The sequence below is a fragment of the Cherax quadricarinatus genome, chromosome 33 (assembly GCF_038502225.1).
Source record: "Cherax quadricarinatus isolate ZL_2023a chromosome 33, ASM3850222v1, whole genome shotgun sequence".
NCBI classification, from domain to species: domain Eukaryota; kingdom Metazoa; phylum Arthropoda; class Malacostraca; order Decapoda; family Parastacidae; genus Cherax; species Cherax quadricarinatus.
Window position 1 is genome coordinate 26,794,007 of NC_091324.1, and position 20,726 is coordinate 26,814,732.

General features: G+C 44.8%; 1 protein-coding gene across 2 annotated transcripts in view; it reads right to left on the minus strand.

Annotated features, from left to right (window-relative positions):
* Nucleotides 1–20,726, minus strand: part of LOC138853557 (relaxin receptor 2-like) — a 260,550-nt gene that overhangs the window by 16,817 nt on the left and 223,007 nt on the right. For both annotated transcript variants that reach the window (XM_070090958.1, XM_070090957.1), the window contains exons 14-15: nt 17,787–17,879; nt 3,067–3,134 (exon numbers count right to left, since the gene is read on the minus strand). In XM_070090958.1, coding sequence (XP_069947059.1) covers nt 3,067–3,134; nt 17,787–17,879 — 161 coding nt within the window. The remainder of the gene's footprint in view (nt 1–3,066; nt 3,135–17,786; nt 17,880–20,726) is intronic.

The following is a 20,726-nucleotide window of genomic DNA, read 5'->3' on the forward strand; positions in this document are numbered from 1 at the left end:
GATTATGCGAGAAATAATATTTTAAGAGTTTAATTAAAAAGTATAATACCATGGTTCTTGTGAGAGAGAGAGAGAGAGAGAGAGAGAGAGAGAGAGAGAGAGAGAGAGAGAGAGAGAGAGAGAAAGAGACCTCTCAGCTAGAAATCATGAAGCTCTCAGCCAGATATGAAGCTCTCAGCCAGATATGAAGCTCTCAGCCAGATATGAAGCTCTCAGCCAGATATCATGAAGCTCTCGGCAAGTATATTACGACCGTTGGACCTGGCCAAGTGGTGGGGCGTGAACCAGGCAGCTAGCAATAACACCAACAGTGATAGGTAGACACAGTGGACAGGTGGAGGGTGGACACACTGGATGGGTAAAGGGTGGACACACTGGATGGGGGGAGGGTGGACACTGGATGAGTGAAGGGTGGACACACTGGATGGGTGAAGGGTGGACACACTGGATGGGTGAACACACTGGATGGGTGAAGGGTAGACACACTGGATGGGTGAAGGGTGGACACACTGGATGGGTGAAGGGTGAACACACTGGATGGGTGAAGGGTAGACACACTGGATGGGTGAAGGGTGGACACACTGGATGGGTGAAGGGTGAACACACTGGATGGGTGAAGGGTGGACACACTGGATGGGTGGAGGGTGGACACTCTTGATGAGTGAAGGGTGGACACACTGGATTGGTGGACACACTGGATGGGTGAAGGGTAGACACAGTGGACAGGTGGAGGGTGGACACACTGGATGGGTTAAGGATGGACACACTGGATGGGTGGAGGGTGGACACTCTGGATGAGTGAAGGGTGGACACACTAGATGGGTGGACACATTGGATGGGTGGACACACTGGATGGGTGAAGGGTGGGCACACTGGATAGGTGGACACACTGGATGGGTGGATACACTGGATGGGTGAAGGGTGGACACACTGGGTGGGTGAAAGGTGGACACACTGGATGGGTGAAGGGTGGACACACTGGATGGGCGGAGGGTGGACACACTGGATGGGTGGACACACTGGATGGGTGAAGGGTGGACACACTGGATGGGTGGACACACTGGATGGGTGAAGGGTGGACACACTGGATGGGTGGACACACTGGATGGGTGAAGGGTGGACACACTGGATGGGTGAGGGGTAGACACACTGGATGGGTAGAGAGTGGACACAATGGATGGGTGAAGGGTGGACACACTGGATGGGTGGCACACTGGATGGGTGGACACACTGGATGGGTGAAAGGTGGACACACTGGGTGGGTGAAGGGTGGACACACTGCATAGGTGAAAGGTGGACACACTGGATGGGTGAAGGGTGGACACACTGGATAGGTGAAGAGTGGACACACTGGATGGGTGAAGGGTGGACACACTGGATGGGTGAAGGGTGGGCGCACTGGATAGGTGAAGGGTGAACACACTGGATGGGTAGAGGGTGGGCACACTGGATGGGTGAAGGGTGGACACACTGGATGGGTGAAGGGTGGACACTAGATAGGTGAAGGGTGGGCACACTGGATGGGTGAAGGGCGGACACACTGGAAGGGTGAAGGGTGGACACACTGGATAGGTGAAGGGTGGACACACTGGATGGGTGAAGGGTGGACACACTGGATGGGTGAAGGGTGGACACACTGGGTGGGTGAAGGGTGGACACACTGCATGGGTGAAAGGTGGACACACTGGATGGGTGAAGGGTGGGCACACTGGATAGGTGAAGGGTGAACACACTGGATGGGTGGAGGGTGGGCACACTGGATGGGTGAAGGGTGGACACACTGGATGGGTGAAGGGTGGACACACTGGATGGGTGGAGGGTGGACACACTGGATGGGTGGAGGGTGGACACTCTGGATGAGTGAAGGGTGGACACACTAGATGGGTGGACACATTGGATGGGTGGACACACTGGATGGGTGAAGGGTGGACACACTGGATAGGTGGACACACTAGATGGGTGGATACACTGGATGGGTGAAGGGTGGACACAGTGGGTGGGTGAAAGGTGGACACACTGGATGGGTGAAGGGTGGACACACTGGATGGGCGGAGGGTGGACACACTGGATGGGTGGACACACTGGATGGGTGAAGGGTGGACACTGGATGGGTTGACACACTGGATGGGTGAAGGGTGGACACACTGGATGGGTGGACACACTGGATGGGTGGACACACTGGATGGGTGAAGGGTGGACACACTGGATGGGTGAAGGGTAGACACACTGGATGGGTAGAGAGTGGACACAATGGATGGGTGAAGGGTGGACACACTGGATGGGTGGCACACTGGATGGGTGGACACACTGGATGGGTGAAAGGTGGACACACTGGGTGGGTGAAGGGTGGACACACTGCATAGGTGAAAGGTGGACACACTGGATGGGTGAAGGGTGGACACACTGGATAGGTGAAGAGTGGACACACTGGATGGGTGAAGGGTGGACACACTGGATGGGTGAAGGGTGGGCACACTGGATAGGTGAAGGGTGAACACACTGGATGGGTGGAGGGTGGGCACACTGGATGGGTGAAGGGTGGACACACTGGATGGGTGAAGGGTGGACACACTAGATAGGTGAAGGGTGGGCACACTGGATGGGTGAAGGGCGGACACACTGGAAGGGTGAAGGGTGGACACACTGGATAGGTGAAGGGTGGACACACTGGATGGGTGAAGGGTGGACACACTGGATGGGTGAAGGGTGGACACACTGGGTGGGTGAAGGGTGGACACACTGCATGGGTGAAAGGTGGACACACTGGATGGGTGAAGGGTGGGCACACTGGATAGGTGAAGGGTGAACACACTGGATGGGTGGAGGGTGGGCACACTGGATGGGTGAAGGGTGGACACACTGGATGGGTGAAGGGTGGACACACTGGATGGGTGAAGGGTGAACACACTGGATGGGTGGAGGGTGGACACACTGGATGGGTGAAGGGTGGACACACTGGATGGGTGGAAACACTGGTCAGGTGGAGGGCGGACACGGAGGGTGGAGGACAAGCCTGGATATCCACAAGATCGTCACTCACCTAGACAACATTCAGGAAGCACTTACCATCAGTTTTGGGCCAGCAGTTGGGTACGTGAGGAAGGTATCCACAGTAACGAAACCTCTTGAAGTGCCTGCACAGAAACAGAGAAAATAGTTCAAGAGTGACGCTGACCTCACATGTGCCCAGCTGGAGCACTCTAAGACAGGGAAATATTAAAACTATATTTATCCATTCCCAGCTTGAGTGTTAAGAGGAGAGAGAGAGAGAGAGAGAGAGAGAGAGCAGAGGAGTGCGTTTCCTGATAATCCAGCGACAGGATAAGTACGAAGTGGTGTTTTACGATGAAGTTGCTACCAGGAGAGTAGAGAAATAACCAACAGAGACAAAAAAAAAAGCAGAGACACGTGTGGCTTGTGTACGCCTCTAACTAAACTTCAGGAAGATTGGAATAAGTGGCTGTTGGGGTGTAATCTCAGTAAACACAAACTTATAAAGGCAGAGACGGCATGAGTCGACCGGAAAAAACGGTACTGTCCGAGGGGAAGAATTATTATTATAATTAAGGGGGAAGCGCTAAACCCGGAGGATTATACAGCGCCTGGGGGGGGGATGTGGAAGGCATTCAGGTTTAATTCGGGGAACTGGAGCACAGATACAATTCCCTAAATCAAGAGCCCCTCACCAACATCAAGGAACCTTCCTTGAGGGGTGAGGGGAAGAAAAGCTGATGGAATAGGTCAAAGAAAATGTTTAGTGATAATCACTGTCCTCAAAGTGTCTGCTGAAGGACATACACACAGGATAACATCAGTAAGAGTGTCTGCTGAAGGACACACACACAGGATAACATCAGTAAGAGTGTCTGCTGAAGGACATACACACAGGATAACATCAGTAAGAGTGTCTGCTGAAGGACATACACACAGGATAACATCAGTAAGAGTGTCTGCTGAAGGACACACACACAAGATAACATCAGTTAGAGTGTCTGCTGAAGGACATACACACAAGATAACATCAGTTAGAGTGTCTGCTGAAGGACACACACACAAGATAACATCAGTTAGAGTGTCTGCTGGACATACACACAAGATAACATCAGTTAGAGTGTCTGCTGGACATACACACAGGATAACATCAGTTAGAGTGTCTGCTGAAGGACATACACACAGGATAACATCAGTAAGAGTGTCTGCTGAAGGACATACACACAGGATAACATCAGTAAGAGTGTCTGCTGAAGGACACACACACAGGATAACATCAGTAAGAGTGTCTGCTGAAGGACATACACACAGGATAACATCAGTAAGAGTGTCTGCTGAAGGACATACACACAGGATAACATCAGTAAGAGTGTCTGCTGAAGGACATACACACAGGATAACATCAGTAAGAGTGTCTGCTGAAGGACACACACACAAGATAACATCAGTAAGAGTGTCTGCTGGACATACACACAAGATAACATCAGTAAGAGTGTCTGCTGAAGGACATACACACAAGATAACATCAGTTAGAGTGTCTGCTGAAGGACATACACACAAGATAACATCAGTTAGAGTGTCTGCTGGACATACACACAAGATAACATCAGTTAGAGTGTCTGCTGAAGGACATACACACAGGATAACATCAGTTAGAGTGTCTGCTGGACATACACACAGGATAACATCAGTTAGAGTGTCTGCTGAAGGACATACACACAAGATAACATCAGTTAGAGTGTCTGCTGAAGGACATACACACAGGATAACATCAGTTAGAGTGTCTGCTGAAGGACATACACACAAGATAACATCAGTAAGAGTGTCTGCTGAAGGACATACACACAGGATAACATCAGTAAGAGTGTCTGCTGAAGGACATACACACAGGATAACATCAGTAAGAGTGTCTGCTGAAGGACATACACACAGGATAACATCAGTAAGAGTGTCTGCTGAAGGACATACACACAAGATAACATCAGTAAGAGTGTCTGCTGAAGGACATACACACAGGATAACATCAGTAAGAGTGTCTGCTGAAGGACATACACACAGGATAACATCAGTTAGAGTGTCTGCTGAAGGACATACACACAAGATAACATCAGTAAGAGTGTCTGCTGAAGGACATACACACAGGATAACATCAGTAAGAGTGTCTGCTGAAGGACACACACACAAGATAACATCAGTTAGAGTGTCTGCTGGACATACACACAAGATAACATCAGTAAGAGTGTCTGCTGAAGGACATACACACAAGATAACATCAGTAAGAGTGTCTGCTGAAGGACATACACACAGGATAACATCAGTAAGAGTGTCTGCTGGACATACACACAAGATAACATCAGTAAGAGTGTCTGCTGAAGGACATACACACAAGATAACATCAGTTAGAGTGTCTGCTGGACATACACACAGGATAACATCAGTAAGAGTGTCTGCTGAAGGACACACACACAAGATAACATCAGTAAGAGTGTCTGCTGAAGGACATACACACAAGATAACATCAGTTAGAGTGTCTGCTGGACATACACACAGGATAACATCAGTAAGAGTGTCTGCTGAAGGACATACACACAAGATAACATCAGTAAGAGTGTCTGCTGAAGGACATACACACAGGATAACATCAGTAAGAGTGTCTGCTGGACATACACACAGGATAACATCAGTAAGAGTGTCTGCTGAAGGACATACACACAGGATAACATCAGTTAGAGTGTCTGCTGAAGGACATACACACAAGATAACATCAGTTAGAGTGTCTGCTGAAGGACATACACACAGGATAACATCAGTAAGAGTGTCTGCTGAAGGACATACACACAGGATAACATCAGTTAGAGTGTCTGCTGAAGGACATACACACAAGATAACATCAGTTAGAGTGTCTGCTGAAGGACATACACACAAGATAACATCAGTAAGAGTGTCTGCTGAAGGACATACACACAGGATAACATCAGTTAGAGTGTCTGCTGAAGGACATACACACAGGATAACATCAGTAAGAGTGTCTGCTGAAGGACATACACACAAGATAACATCAGTTAGAGTGCTGGACATACACACAAGATGTAAGAGTGTCTGAAGGACATACACACAAGATAACATCAGTAAGAGTGTCTGCTGAAGGACATACACACAAGATAACATCAGTAAGAGTGTCTGCTGAAGGACATACACACAAGATAACATCAGTAAGAGTGTCTGCTGAAGGACATACATACAAGGACACAACACAAGATAACATCAGTAAGAGTGTCTGCTGAAGGACATACACACAGGATAACATCAGTAAGAGTGTCTGCTGAAGGACATACACACAATAACATCAGATAACATCAGTAAGAGTGTCTGCTGAAGGACATACACACAAGATAACATCAGTAAGAGTGTCTGCTGAAGGACATACACACAAGATAACATCAGTAAGAGTGTCTGCTGGACATACACACAGTAAGAGTGTCTGCTGAACATACACACAAGATAACATCAGTAGAGTGTCTGCTGGACATACACACAAGATAACATCAGTTAGAGTGTCTGCTGGACATACACACAAGGATAACATCAGTAAGAGTGTCTGCTGAAGGACATACACACAGGATACACACAAGATAACATCAGTTAGAGTGTCTGCTGGACATACACACAAGATAACATCAGTAAGAGTGTCTGCTGAAGGACATACACACAGGATAACATCAGTAAGAGTGTCTGCTGAAGGACATACACACAAGATAACATCAGTAAGAGTGTCTGCTGAAGGACATACACACAAGATAACATCAGTAAGAGTGTCTGCTGAAGGACATACACACAGGATAACATCAGTAAGAGTGTCTGCTGAAGGACATACACACAGGATAACATCAGTTAGAGTGTCTGCTGAAGGACATACACACAGGATAACATCAGTAAGAGTGTCTGCTGAAGGACATACACACAAGATAACATCAGTTAGAGTGTCTGCTGAAGGACATACACACAAGATAACATCAGTAAGAGTGTCTGCTGAAGGACATACACACAAGATAACATCAGTAAGAGTGTCTGCTGAAGGACATACACACAAGATAACATCAGTAAGAGTGTCTGCTGAAGGACATACACACAGGATAACATCAGTAAGAGTGTCTGCTGAAGGACATACACACAAGATAACATCAGTAAGAGTGTCTGCTGAAGGACATACACACAAGATAACATCAGTTAGAGTGTCTGCTGGACATACACACAGGATAACATCAGTAAGAGTGTCTGCTGAAGGACATACACACAGGATAACATCAGTAAGAGTGTCTGCTGAAGGACATACACACAAGATAACATCAGTTAGAGTGTCTGCTGGACATACACACAAGATAACATCAGTTAGAGTGTCTGCTGGACATACACACAAGATAACATCAGTAAGAGTGTCTGCTGAAGGACATACACACAAGATAACATCAGTAAGAGTGTCTGCTGAAGGACATACACACAAGATAACATCAGTAAGAGTGTCTGCTGAAGGACATACACACAGGATAACATCAGTAAGAGTGTCTGCTGAAGGACATACACACAAGATAACATCAGTAAGAGTGTCTGCTGAAGGACATACACACAAGATAACATCAGTAAGAGTGTCTGCTGAAGGACACACACACAAGATAACATCAGTAAGAGTGTCTGCTGAAGGACATACACACAGGATAACATCAGTAAGAGTGTCTGCTGAAGGACATACACACAGGATAACATCAGTAAGAGTGTCTGCTGAAGGACATACACACAGGATAACATCAGTAAGAGTGTCTGCTGGACATACACACAAGATAACATCAGTAAGAGTGTCTGCTGAAGGACATACACACAAGATAACATCAGTTAGAGTGTCTGCTGACAGATAACATCAGTAAGAGTGTCACATACACACAAGATAACATCAGTAAGAGTGTCTGCTGAAGGACACACACACAAGATAACATCAGTAAGAGTGTCTGCTGAAGGACATACACACAGGATAACATCAGTAAGAGTGTCTGCTGAAGGACATACACACAGGATAACATCAGTAAGAGTGTCTGCTGGACATACACACAAGATAACATCAGTAAGAGTGTCTGCTGAAGGACATACACACAAGATAACATCAGTAAGAGTGTCTGCTGAAGGACATACACACAAGATAACATCAGTAAGAGTGTCTGCTGAAGGACATACACACAGGATAACATCAGTAAGAGTGTCTGCTGAAGGACATACACACAAGATAACATCAGTAAGAGTGTCTGCTGAAGGACATACACACAAGATAACATCAGTAAGAGTGTCTGCTGAAGGACATACACACAAGATAACATCAGTAAGAGTGTCTGCTGAAGGACATACACACAAGATAACATCAGTAAGAGTGTCTGCTGAAGGACATACACACAGGATAACATCAGTTAGAGTGTCTGCTGAAGGACATACACACAGGATAACATCAGTAAGAGTGTCTGCTGGACATACACACAAGATAACATCAGTAAGAGTGTCTGCTGAAGGACATACACACAAGATAACATCAGTAAGAGTGTCTGCTGAAGGACATACACACAAGATAACATCAGTAAGAGTGTCTGCTGAAGGACATACACACAGGATAACATCAGTAAGAGTGTCTGCTGGACATACACACAAGATAACATCAGTTAGAGTGTCTGCTGAAGGACACACACACAAGATAACATCAGTTAGAGTGTCTGCTGGACATACACACAGGATAACATCAGTAAGAGTGTCTGCTGGACATACACACAAGATAACATCAGTAAGAGTGTCTGCTGAAGGACATACACACAAGATAACATCAGTAAGAGTGTCTGCTGAAGGACATACACACAAGATAACATCAGTAAGAGTGTCTGCTGAAGGACATACACACAGGATAACATCAGTAAGAGTGTCTGCTGAAGGACATACACACAAGATAACATCAGTAAGAGTGTCTGCTGAAGGACATACACACAAGATAACATCAGTAAGAGTGTCTGCTGGACATACACACAAGCTAACATCAGTTAGAGTGTCTGCTGAAGGACACACACACAAGATAACATCAGTTAGAGTGTCTGCTGGACATACACACAGGATAACATCAGTAAGAGTGTCTGCTGAAGGACATACACACAGGATAACATCAGTAAGAGTGTCTGCTGAAGGACATACACACAGGATAACATCAGTAAGAGTGTCTGCTGAAGGACATACACACACAAGATAACATCAGTAAGAGTGTCTGCTGAAGGACATACACACAGGATAACACCAGTAAGAGTGTCTGCTGAAGGACATACACACAAGATAACATCAGTAAGAGTGTCTGCTGAAGGACATACACACACAAGATAACATCAGTAAGAGTGTCTGCTGAAGGACACACACACAAGATAACATCAGTAAGAGTGTCTGCTGAAGGACACACACACAAGATAACATCAGTAAGAGTGTCTGCTGAAGGACATACACACAGGATAACATCAGTAAGAGTGTCTGCTGAAGGACATACACACACAAGATAACATCAGTAAGAGTGTCTGCTGAAGGACACACACACAAGATAACATCAGTTAGAGTGTCTGCTGGACATACACACAAGATAACATCAGTAAGAGTGTCTGCTGAAGGACATACACACAGGATAACATCAGTAAGAGTGTCTGCTGGACATACACACAAGATAACATCAGTTAGAGTGTCTGCTGAAGGACACACACACAAGATAACATCAGTTAGAGTGTCTGCTGGACATACACACAGGATAACATCAGTAAGAGTGTCTGCTGAAGGACATACACACAGGATAACATCAGTAAGAGTGTCTGCTGAAGGACATACACACAAGATAACATCAGTAAGACTGTCTGCTGAAGGACATACACACAAGATAACATCAGTAAGAGTGTCTGCTGGACATACACACAAGATAACATCAGTTAGAGTGTCTGCTGAAGGACACACACACAAGATAACATCAGTTAGAGTGTCTGCTGGACATACACACAGGATAACATCAGTAAGAGTGTCTGCTGAAGGACATACACACAGGATAACATCAGTAAGAGTGTCTGCTGAAGGACACACACACAGGATAACATCAGTAAGAGTGTCTGCTGAAGGACATACACACAAGATAACATCAGTTAGAGTGTCTGCTGAAGGACATACACACAGGATAACATCAGTAAGAGTGTCTGCTGAAGGACATACACACAGGATAACATCAGTAAGAGTGTCTGCTGGACATACACACAAGATAACATCAGTTAGAGTGTCTGCTGGACATACACACAAGATAACATCAGTTAGAGTGTCTGCTGGACATACACACAGGATAACATCAGTTAGAGTGTCTGCTGGACATACACACAGGATAACATCAGTTAGAGTGTCTGCTGGACATACACACAGGATAACATCAGTTAGAGTGTCTGCTGGACATACACACAGGATAACATCAGTTAGAGTGTCTGCTGGACATACACACAGGATAACATCAGTTAGAGTGTCTGCTGGACATACACACAGGATAACATCAGTTAGAGTGTCTGCTGGACATACACACAGGATAACATCAGTTAGAGTGTCTGCTGGACATACACACAGGATAACATCAGTTAGAGTGTCTGCTGGACATACACACAGGATAACATCAGTTAGAGTGTCTGCTGGACATACACACAGGATAACATCAGTAAGAGTGTCTGCTGGACATACACACAGGATAACATCAGTTAGAGTGTCTGCTGGACATACACACAGGATAACATCAATATCAACACAGGCTACTGGACACTAGTCAGTACAAGGCAAAACTTCCCGACAAGGATGACATATGTTACGTTTATAGTGAACAATATTGACAGGTTCAAGAAGCAGAAACTTGTACAAGTTATGTACGTGTTGTACATGTGTCTTATCCGAGGAGACAGTGACTTAGTTATGTACGTGTTGTACATGTGTCTTATCCGAGGAGACAGTGACTTAGTTATGTACGTGTTGTACATGTGTCTTATCCGAGGAGACAGTGACTTAGCGCCCACCAATATAAACACAAAAACCATAACTAGTAAAATATCCTTTTATATGGACAACGTTTCGCTCTTTGAAGAATTGAAAAAGCTCTACACAGAGTGAAACATTGCAAGAGTAAAGCTTGTTGTGCAAATGTGTCTTGTCATCAGTGTTGTATGCAATACAAGTGTTGTCTGCAACACTAGTGTTGTCTGCAATACAAGTGTTGTCTGCAACACTAGTGTTGTCTGCAATACAAGTGTTGTCTGCAACACTAGTGTTGTCTGCAATACAAGTGTTGTCTGCAACACTAGTGTTGTCTGCAATACTAGTGTTGTCTGCAATACAAGTGTTGTCTGCAATACAAGTGTTGTCTGCAATACTAGTGTTGTCTGCAATACTAGTGTTGTCTGCAATACTAGTGTTGACTGCAATACTAGTGTTGTCTGCAATACAAGTGTTGTCTGCAATACAAGTGTTGTCTGCAACACTAGTGTTGTCTGCAATACTAGTGTTGTCTGCAATACTAGTGTTGTCTGCAACACTAGTGTTGTCTGCAATACTAGTGTTGTCTGCAATACTAGTGTTGTCTGCAATACAAGTGTTGCCTGCAATACAAGTGTTGTCTGCAATACTAGTGTTTTCTGCAATACTAGTGTTGTCTGCAATACTAGTGTTGACTGCAATACTAGTGTTGTCTGCAATACAAGTGTTGTCTGCAATACAAGTGTTGTCTGCAACACTAGTGTTGTCTGCAATACTAGTGTTGTCTGCAATACAAGTGTTGTCTGCAATACTAGTGTTGTCTGCAATACAAGTGTTGTCTGCAATACTAGTGTTGTCTGCAATACTAGTGTTGTCTGCAATACAAGTGTTGTCTGCAATACTAGTGTTGTCTGCAATACAAGTGTTTTCTGCAATGCAAGTGTTGTCTGCAATACAAGTGTTGTCTGCAATATAAGTGTTGTCTGCAATACAAGTGTTGTCTGCAATACAAGTGTTGTCTGCAACACTAGTGTTGTCTTCAATACAAGTGTTGTCTGCAATACTAGTGTTGTCTGCAATACAAGTGTTGTCTGCAATACAAGTGTTGTCTGCAATACAAGTGTTGTCTGCAATACAAGTGTTGTCTGCAATACTAGTGTTGTCTGCAATACTAGTGTTGTCTGCAATACAAGTGTTGTCTGCAATGCAAGTGTTGTCTGCAATACAAGTGTTGTCTGCAATACAAGTGTTGTCTGCAATACAAGTGTTGTCTGCAACACTAGTGTTGTCTGCAATACAAGTGTTGTCTGCAATACTAGTGTTGTCTGCAATACAAGTGTTGTCTGCAATACTAGTGTTGTCTGCAATACAAGTGTTGTCTGCAATACAAGTGTTGTCTGCAATACAAGTGTTGTCTGCAATACTAGTGTTGTCTGCAATACAAGTATTGTCTGCAATACAAGTGTTGTCTGCAATACAAGTGTTGTCTGCAATACTAGTGTTGTCTGCAATACAAGTGTTGTCTGCAATACAAGTGTTGTCTGCAATACTAGTGTTGTCTGCAATACTAGTGTTGTCTGCAATACTAGTGTTGTCTGCAATACTAGTGTCTGCAATACAAGTGTTGTCTGCAATACTAGTGTTGACTGCAATACTAGTGTTGTCTGCAATACAAGTGTTGTCTGCAATACAAGTGTTGTTTGCAATACTAGTGTTGTCTGCAATACTAGTGTTGTCTGCAATACAAGTGTTATCTGCAATACTAGTGTTGTCTGCAATACAAGTGTTGTCTGCAATACTAGTGTTGTCTGCAATACAAGTGTTGTCTGCAATACTAGTGTTGTCTGCAATACAAGTGTTGTCTGCAATACTAGTGTTGTCTGCAATACTAGTGTTGTCTGCAATACAAGTGTTGTCTGCAATACAAGTGTTGTCTGCAATACTAGTGTTGTCTGCAATACAAGTGTTGTGTGCAATACTAGTGTTGTTTGCAATACAAGTGTTGTCTGCAATACAAGTGTTGTCTGCAACACTAGTGTTGTCTGCAATACTAGTGTTGTCTGCAATACAAGTGTTGTCTGCAATACTAGTGTTGTCTGCAATACAAGTGTTGTCTGCAATACTAGTGTTGTCTGCAATACTAGTGTTGTCTGCAATACAAGTGTTGTCTGCAATACTAGTGTTGTCTGCAATACAAGTGTTTTCTGCAATGCAAGTGTTGTCTGCAATACAAGTGTTGTTTGCAATATAAGTGTTGTCTGCAATACAAGTGTTGTCTGCAATACAAGTGTTGTCTGCAACACTAGTGTTGTCTCCAATACAAGTGTTGTCTGCAATACTAGTGTTGTCTGCAATACAAGTGTTGTCTGCAATACAAGTGTTGTCTGCAATACAAGTGTTGTCTGCAATACAAGTGTTGTCTGCAATACTAGTGTTGTCTGCAATACTAGTGTTGTCTGCAATACAAGTGTTGTCTGCAATGCAAGTGTTGTCTGCAATACAAGTGTTGTCTGCAATATAAGTGTTGTATGCAATACAAGTGTTGTCTGCAATACAAGTGTTGTCTGCAACACTAGTGTTGTCTGCAATACAAGTGTTGTCTGCAATACTAGTGTTGTCTGCAATACAAGTGTTGTCTGCAATACTAGTGTTGTCTGCAATACAAGTGTTGTCTGCAATACAAGTGTTGTCTGCAATACAAGTGTTGTCTGCAATACTAGTGTTGTCTGCAATACAATTGTTGTCTGCAATACAAGTGTTGTCTGCAATACAAGTGTTGTCTGCAATACTAGTGTTGTCTGCAATACAAGTGTTGTCTGCAATACAAGTGTTGTCTGCAATACTAGTGTTGTCTGCAATACTAGTGTTGTCTGCAATACTAGTGTTGTCTGCAATACTAGTGTCTGCAATACAAGTGTTGTCTGCAATACTAGTGTTGACTGCAATACTAGTGTTGTCTGCAATACAAGTGTTGTCTGCAATACAAGTGTTGTTTGCAATACTAGTGTTGTCTGCAATACTAGTGTTGTCTGCAATACAAGTGTTGTCTGCAATACTAGTGCTGTCTGCAATACTAGTGTTGTCTGCAATACTAGTGTTGACTGCAATACTAGTGTTGTCTGCAATACTAGTGTTGTTTGCAATACAAGTGTTGTCTGCAATACTAATGTCTCCAATACTAGTGTTGTCTGCAATACTAGTGTTGTCTGCAATACTAATGTTGTCTGCAATACTAGTGTTGTCTGCAATACTAGTGTTGTCTGCAATACTAGTGTTGTCTGCAATACTAGTGTTGTCTGCAATACTAGTGTTGTCTGCAATACAAGTGTTGTCTGCAATACAAGTGTTGTCTGATCCACATGTCCTGTACTCTTCTCAGTGATCCACATGGACCAGTACTCTCCTCAGTGATCCACATGGACCGGTACTCTCCTCAGTGATCCACATGGACCAGTACTCTCCTCAGTGATCCACATGGACCAGTACTCTCCTCAGTGATCCACATGGACCAGTACTCTCCTCAGTGATCCACATGGACCAGTACTCTCCTCAGTGATCCACATGGACCAGTACTCTCCTCAGTGATCCACATGTCCGGTACTCTCCTCAGTGATCCACATGTCATGTACTCTCCTCAGTGATCCACATGGACCAGTACTTTCCTCAGTGATCCACATGTCCTGTACTCTTCTCAGTGATCCACATGGACCAGTACTCTCCTCAGTGATCCACATGGACCAGTACTCTCCTCAGTGATCCACATGGACCGGTACTCTCCTCAGTGATCCACATGGACCAGTACTCTCCTCAGTGATCCACATGGACCAGTACTCTCCTCAGTGATCCACATGTCCGGTACTCTCCTCAGTGATCCACATGTCCTGTACTCTCCTCAGTGATCCACATGGTCCAGTACTCTCAATGATCCACATGGACCGGTACTCTCCTCAGTGATCCACGTGGACCAGTACTCTCCTCAGTGATCCACATGTCCTATACTCTTCTCAGTGATCCACATGGACCAGTACTCTCAGTGATCCACATGGACCAGTACTCTCCTCAGTGATCCACATGGACCAGTGCTCTCCTCAGTGATCCACATGGACCAGTACTCTCCTCAGTGATCCACATGGACCAGTACTCTCCTCAGTGATCCACATGGACCGGTACTCTCCTCAGTGATCCACATGGACCAGTACTCTCCTCAATGATCTACGTGGACCAGTACTCTCCTCAGTGATCCACATGGACCAGTACTCTCCTCAGTGATCCACATGTCCGGTACTCTCCTCAGTGATCCACATGTCCTGTACTCTCCTCAGTGATCCACATGGACCAGTACTTTCCTCAGTGATCCACATGTCCTGTACTCTTCTCAGTGATCCACATGGACCAGTACTCTCCTCAGTGATCCACATGGACCAGTACTCTCCTCAGTGATCCACATGGACCGGTACTCTCCTCAGTGATCCACATGGACCAGTACTCTCCTCAGTGATCCACATGGACCAGTACTCTCCTCAGTGATCCACATGTCCGGTACTCTCCTCAGTGATCCACATGTCCTGTACTCTCCTCAGTGATCCACATGGTCCAGTACTCTCAATGATCCACATGGACCGGTACTCTCCTCAGTGATCCACATGGACCAGTACTCTCCTCAGTGATCCACATGTCCTGTACTCTCCTCAGTGATCCACATGGACCAGTACTCTCAGTGATCCACATGGACCAGTACTCTCCTCAGTGATCCACATGGACCAGTGCTCTCCTCAGTGATCCACATGGACCAGTACTCTCCTCAGTGATCCACATGGACCAGTACTCTCCTCAGTGATCCACATGGACCGGTACTCTCCTCAGTGATCCACATGGACCAGTACTCTCCTCAATGATCTACGTGGACCAGTACTCTCCTCAGTGATCCACATGGACCAGTACTCTCCTCAGTGATCCACATGGACCGGTAGTCTCCTCAGTGATCCACATGGACCAGTACTCTCCTTAGTGATCCACATGGACCAGTACTCTCCTCTGTGATCCACATGGAGCAGTACTCTCCTCAGTGATCTACGTGGACCAGTACTCTCCTCAGTGATCCACATGGACCAGTACTCTCCTCAGTGATCCACGTGGACCGGTACTCTCCTCAGTGATCCACATGGACCAGTACTCTCCTCAGTGATCTACGTGGACCAGTACTCTCCTCAGTGATCCGCATGGACCAGTACTCTCCTCAGTGATCCACATGGACCGGTACTCTCCTCAGTGATCCACATGGACCAGTACTCTCCTCAGTGATCTACGTGGACCAGTACTCTCCTCAGTGATTCACATGGACCAGTACTCTCCTCAGTGATCCACATGGACCAGTACTGTTCTCAGTGATCCACATGGACCAGTACTCTCCTCAGTAATCCATTTGGACCAGTACTCTCCTCAGTGATCCACATGGGCCAGTACTCTCCTCAGTGATCCACATGAACCAGTACTCTCTTCAGTGATCCACATGGACCAGTACTCTGTTCAGTGATCCACATGGACCAGTACTCTCTTCAGTGATCCACATGGACCAGTACTCTCCTCAGTGATCCACATGGACCAGCACTCTCCTCAGTGATCCACATGGACCGGTACTCTCCTCAGTGATCCACATGGACCAGTACTCTCTTCAGTGATTACGTGGACCAGTACTCTCCTCAGTGATCCATATGGACCAGTACTCTCCTCAGTGATCCACATGGACCGGTACTCTCCTCAGTGATCCACATGGACCAGTACTCTCCTCAGTGATCCACATGGACCAGTACTGTCCTCAGTGATCCACATGGACCAGTACTGTTCTCAGTGATCCACATGGACCAGTACTGTCCTCAGTGATCCACATGGACCAGTACTCTCCTCAGTGATCCACATGGACCAGTACTCTCCTCAGTGATCCACATGGACCAGTACTGTCCTCAGTGATCCACATGGACCAGTACTCTCCTCAGTGATCCATATGGACCAGTACTCTCCTCAGTGATCCACATGGACCGGTACTCTCCTCAGTGATCCACATGGACCAGTACTCTCCTCAGTGATCTACGTGGACAAGTACTCTCCTCATTGATCCACATGGACCAGTACTCTCCTCAGTGATCCACATGGACCAGTACTGTCCTCAGTGATCCACATGGACCAGTACTGTTCTCAGTGATCCACATGGACCAGTGCTCTCCTCAGTAATCCACATGGACCAGTACTCTCCTCAGTGATCTACATGGGCCAGTACTCTCCTCAGTGATCCACATGAACCAGTACTCTGTTCAGTGATCCACACGGACCAGTACTCTCTTCAGTGATCCACATGGACCAGTACTCTCCTCAGTAATCCACATGGACCAGTACTGTTCTCAGTGATCCACCTGAACCAATATACGAAGACCTAGATAAGCAGGGGAGTAACAAGTGCACGGTAGACTGGAATGTTTGAACGAGCCACATAATAGTGTAAAAATTATGAATTTAGAGTGGGTAATACACTGTGTCTGGGATGAAGTTACAGATGTTAAGGTAACTGTCGACAACAGTCTGTCGTTATATCACATTAATGAAACTGTAAGAGACACGTATGCTGTCTACCTGTCACATTACCTTACTAAAAATTGTTAATAGCAACTGTATCGAGGTAGTTGTAAACACACACACACACACACACACACACACACACACACACACACACACACACACACACACACACAGGTACGTACGCGTGGGTGATGATTGGTGTGTGGTTTACAAGAATCAGGTCAGTTGAGATATTTACAAGCTGGTCGCTGCTGAGTTCCATCGCATTCAGTCCACTGGTCACCCATCCAGAAGGTGACACCAGGGAAGAGAAACATAACTTAGATAAATACAGGAATGTCAGAAATGTATTAAGTTTAAATTACCAACTAACTCACACACCGAAGATGGACATTAGACTACGTTTCCATCCCTCCTGGACCATTATGAAGTAATGTGCGTTTGTGTGTGTGTATGTGTGTTGTGTTTACTACTCTACCACAAGACAATGTTATCTCACCTACAATACCACCAGACAATGTTATCTCACCTACAATACCACCAGACAATGTTATCTCACCTACAATACCACCAGACAATGTTATCTCACCTACAATACCACCAGACAATGTTATCTCACCTACAATACCACCAGACAATGTTATCTCACCTACAATACCGCCAGACAATGTTATCTCACCTACAATACCACCAGACAATGTTATCTCACCTACAATACCACCAGACAATGTTATCTCACCTACAATACCACCAGACAATGTTATCTCACCTACAATACCACCAGACAATGTTATCTCACCTACAATACCACCAGACAATGTTATCTCACCTACAATACCACCAGACAATGTTATCTCACCTACAATACCACCAGACAATGTTATCTCACCTACAATACCACCAGACAATGTTATCTCACCTACAATACCACCAGACAATGTTATCTCACCTACAATACCACCAGACAATGTTATCTCACCTACAATACCACCAGACAATGCTATCTCACCTACAATACCACCAGACAATGTTATCTCACCTACAATACCACCAGACAATGTTATCTCACCTACAATACCACCAGACAATGTTATCTCACCTACAATACCACCAGACAATGTTATCTCACCTACAATACCACCAGACAATGTTATCTCACCTACAATACCACCAAACAATGCTATATCTCACCTACAATACCACCAGACAATGCTATCTCACCTACAATACCACCAGACAATGTTATCTCACCTACAATACCACCAGACAATGTTATCTCACCTACAATACCACCAGACAATGCTATCTCACCTACAATACCACCAGACAATGTTATCTCACCTACAATACCACCAGACAATGTTATCTCACCTACAATACCACCAGACAATGCTATCTCACCTACAATACCACCAGACAATGTTATCTCACCTACAATACCACCAGACAATGTTATCTCACCTACAATACCACCAGACAATGCTATCTCACCTACAATACCACCAGACAATGTTATCTCACCTACAATACCACCAGACAATGTTATCTCACCTACAATACCACCAGACAATGCTATCTCACCTACAATACCACCAGACAATGTTATCTCACCTACAATACCACCAGACAATGCTATCTCACCTACAATACCACCAGACAATGTTATCTCACCTACAATACCACCAGACAATGTTATCTCACCTACAATACCACCAGACAATGTTATCTCACCTACAATACCACCAGACAATGTTATCTCACCTACAATACCACCAGACAATGTTATCTCACCTACAATACCACCAGACAATGTTATCTCACCTACAATACCACCAGACAATGTTATCTCACCTACAATACCACCAGACAATGTTATCTCACCTACAATACCACCAGACAATGTTATCTCACCTACAATACCACCAGACAATGTTATCTCACCTACAATACCACCAGACAATGTTATCTCACCTACAATACCACCAGACAATGTTATCTCACCTACAATACCACCAGACAATGTTATCTCACCTACAATACCACCAGACAATGTTATCTCACCTACAATACCACCAGACAATGTTATCTCACCTACAATACCACCAGACAATGTTATCTCACCTAAAATACCACCAGACAATGTTATCTCACCTAAAATACCACCAGACAATGTTATCTCACCTACAATACCACCAGACAATGTTATCTCACCTACAATACCACCAGACAATGTTATCTCACCTACAATACCACCAGACAATGTTATCTCACCTACAATACCACCAGACAATGTTATCTCACCTACAATACCACCAGACAATGTTATCTCACCTACAATACCGCCAGACAATGTTATCTCACCTACAATACCACCAGACAATGTTATCTCACCTACAATACCACCAGACAATGTTATCTCACCTACAATACCACCAGACAATGTTATCTCACCTACAATACCGCCAGACAATGTTATCTCACCTACAATACCACCAGACAATGTTATCTCACCTACAATACCACCAGACAATGTTATCTCACCTACAATACCGCCAGACAATGTTATCTCACCTACAATACCGCCAGACAATGTTATCTCACCTACAATACCGCCAGACAATGTTATCTCACCTACAATACCACCAGACAATGTTATCTCACCTACAATACCACCAGACAATGTTATCTCACCTACAATACCACCAGACAATGTTATCTCACCTACAATACCTCCAGATAATGCTATCTCACCTACAATACCACCAGACAATGTTATCTCACCTACAATACCGCCAGACAATGTTATCTCACCTACAATACCACCAGACAATGTTATCTCACCTACAATACCATCAGACAATGATATCTCACCTACAATACCACCAGACAATGTTATCTCACCTACAATACCGCCAGACAATGTTATCTCACCTACAATACCACCAGACAATGTTATCTCACCTACAATACCACCAGACAATGCTATCTCACCTACAATACCACCAGACAATGTTATCTCACCTACAATACCGCCAGACAATGTTATCTCACCTACAATACCACCAGACAATGTTATCTCACCTACAATACCACCAGACAATGTTATCTCACCTACAATACCA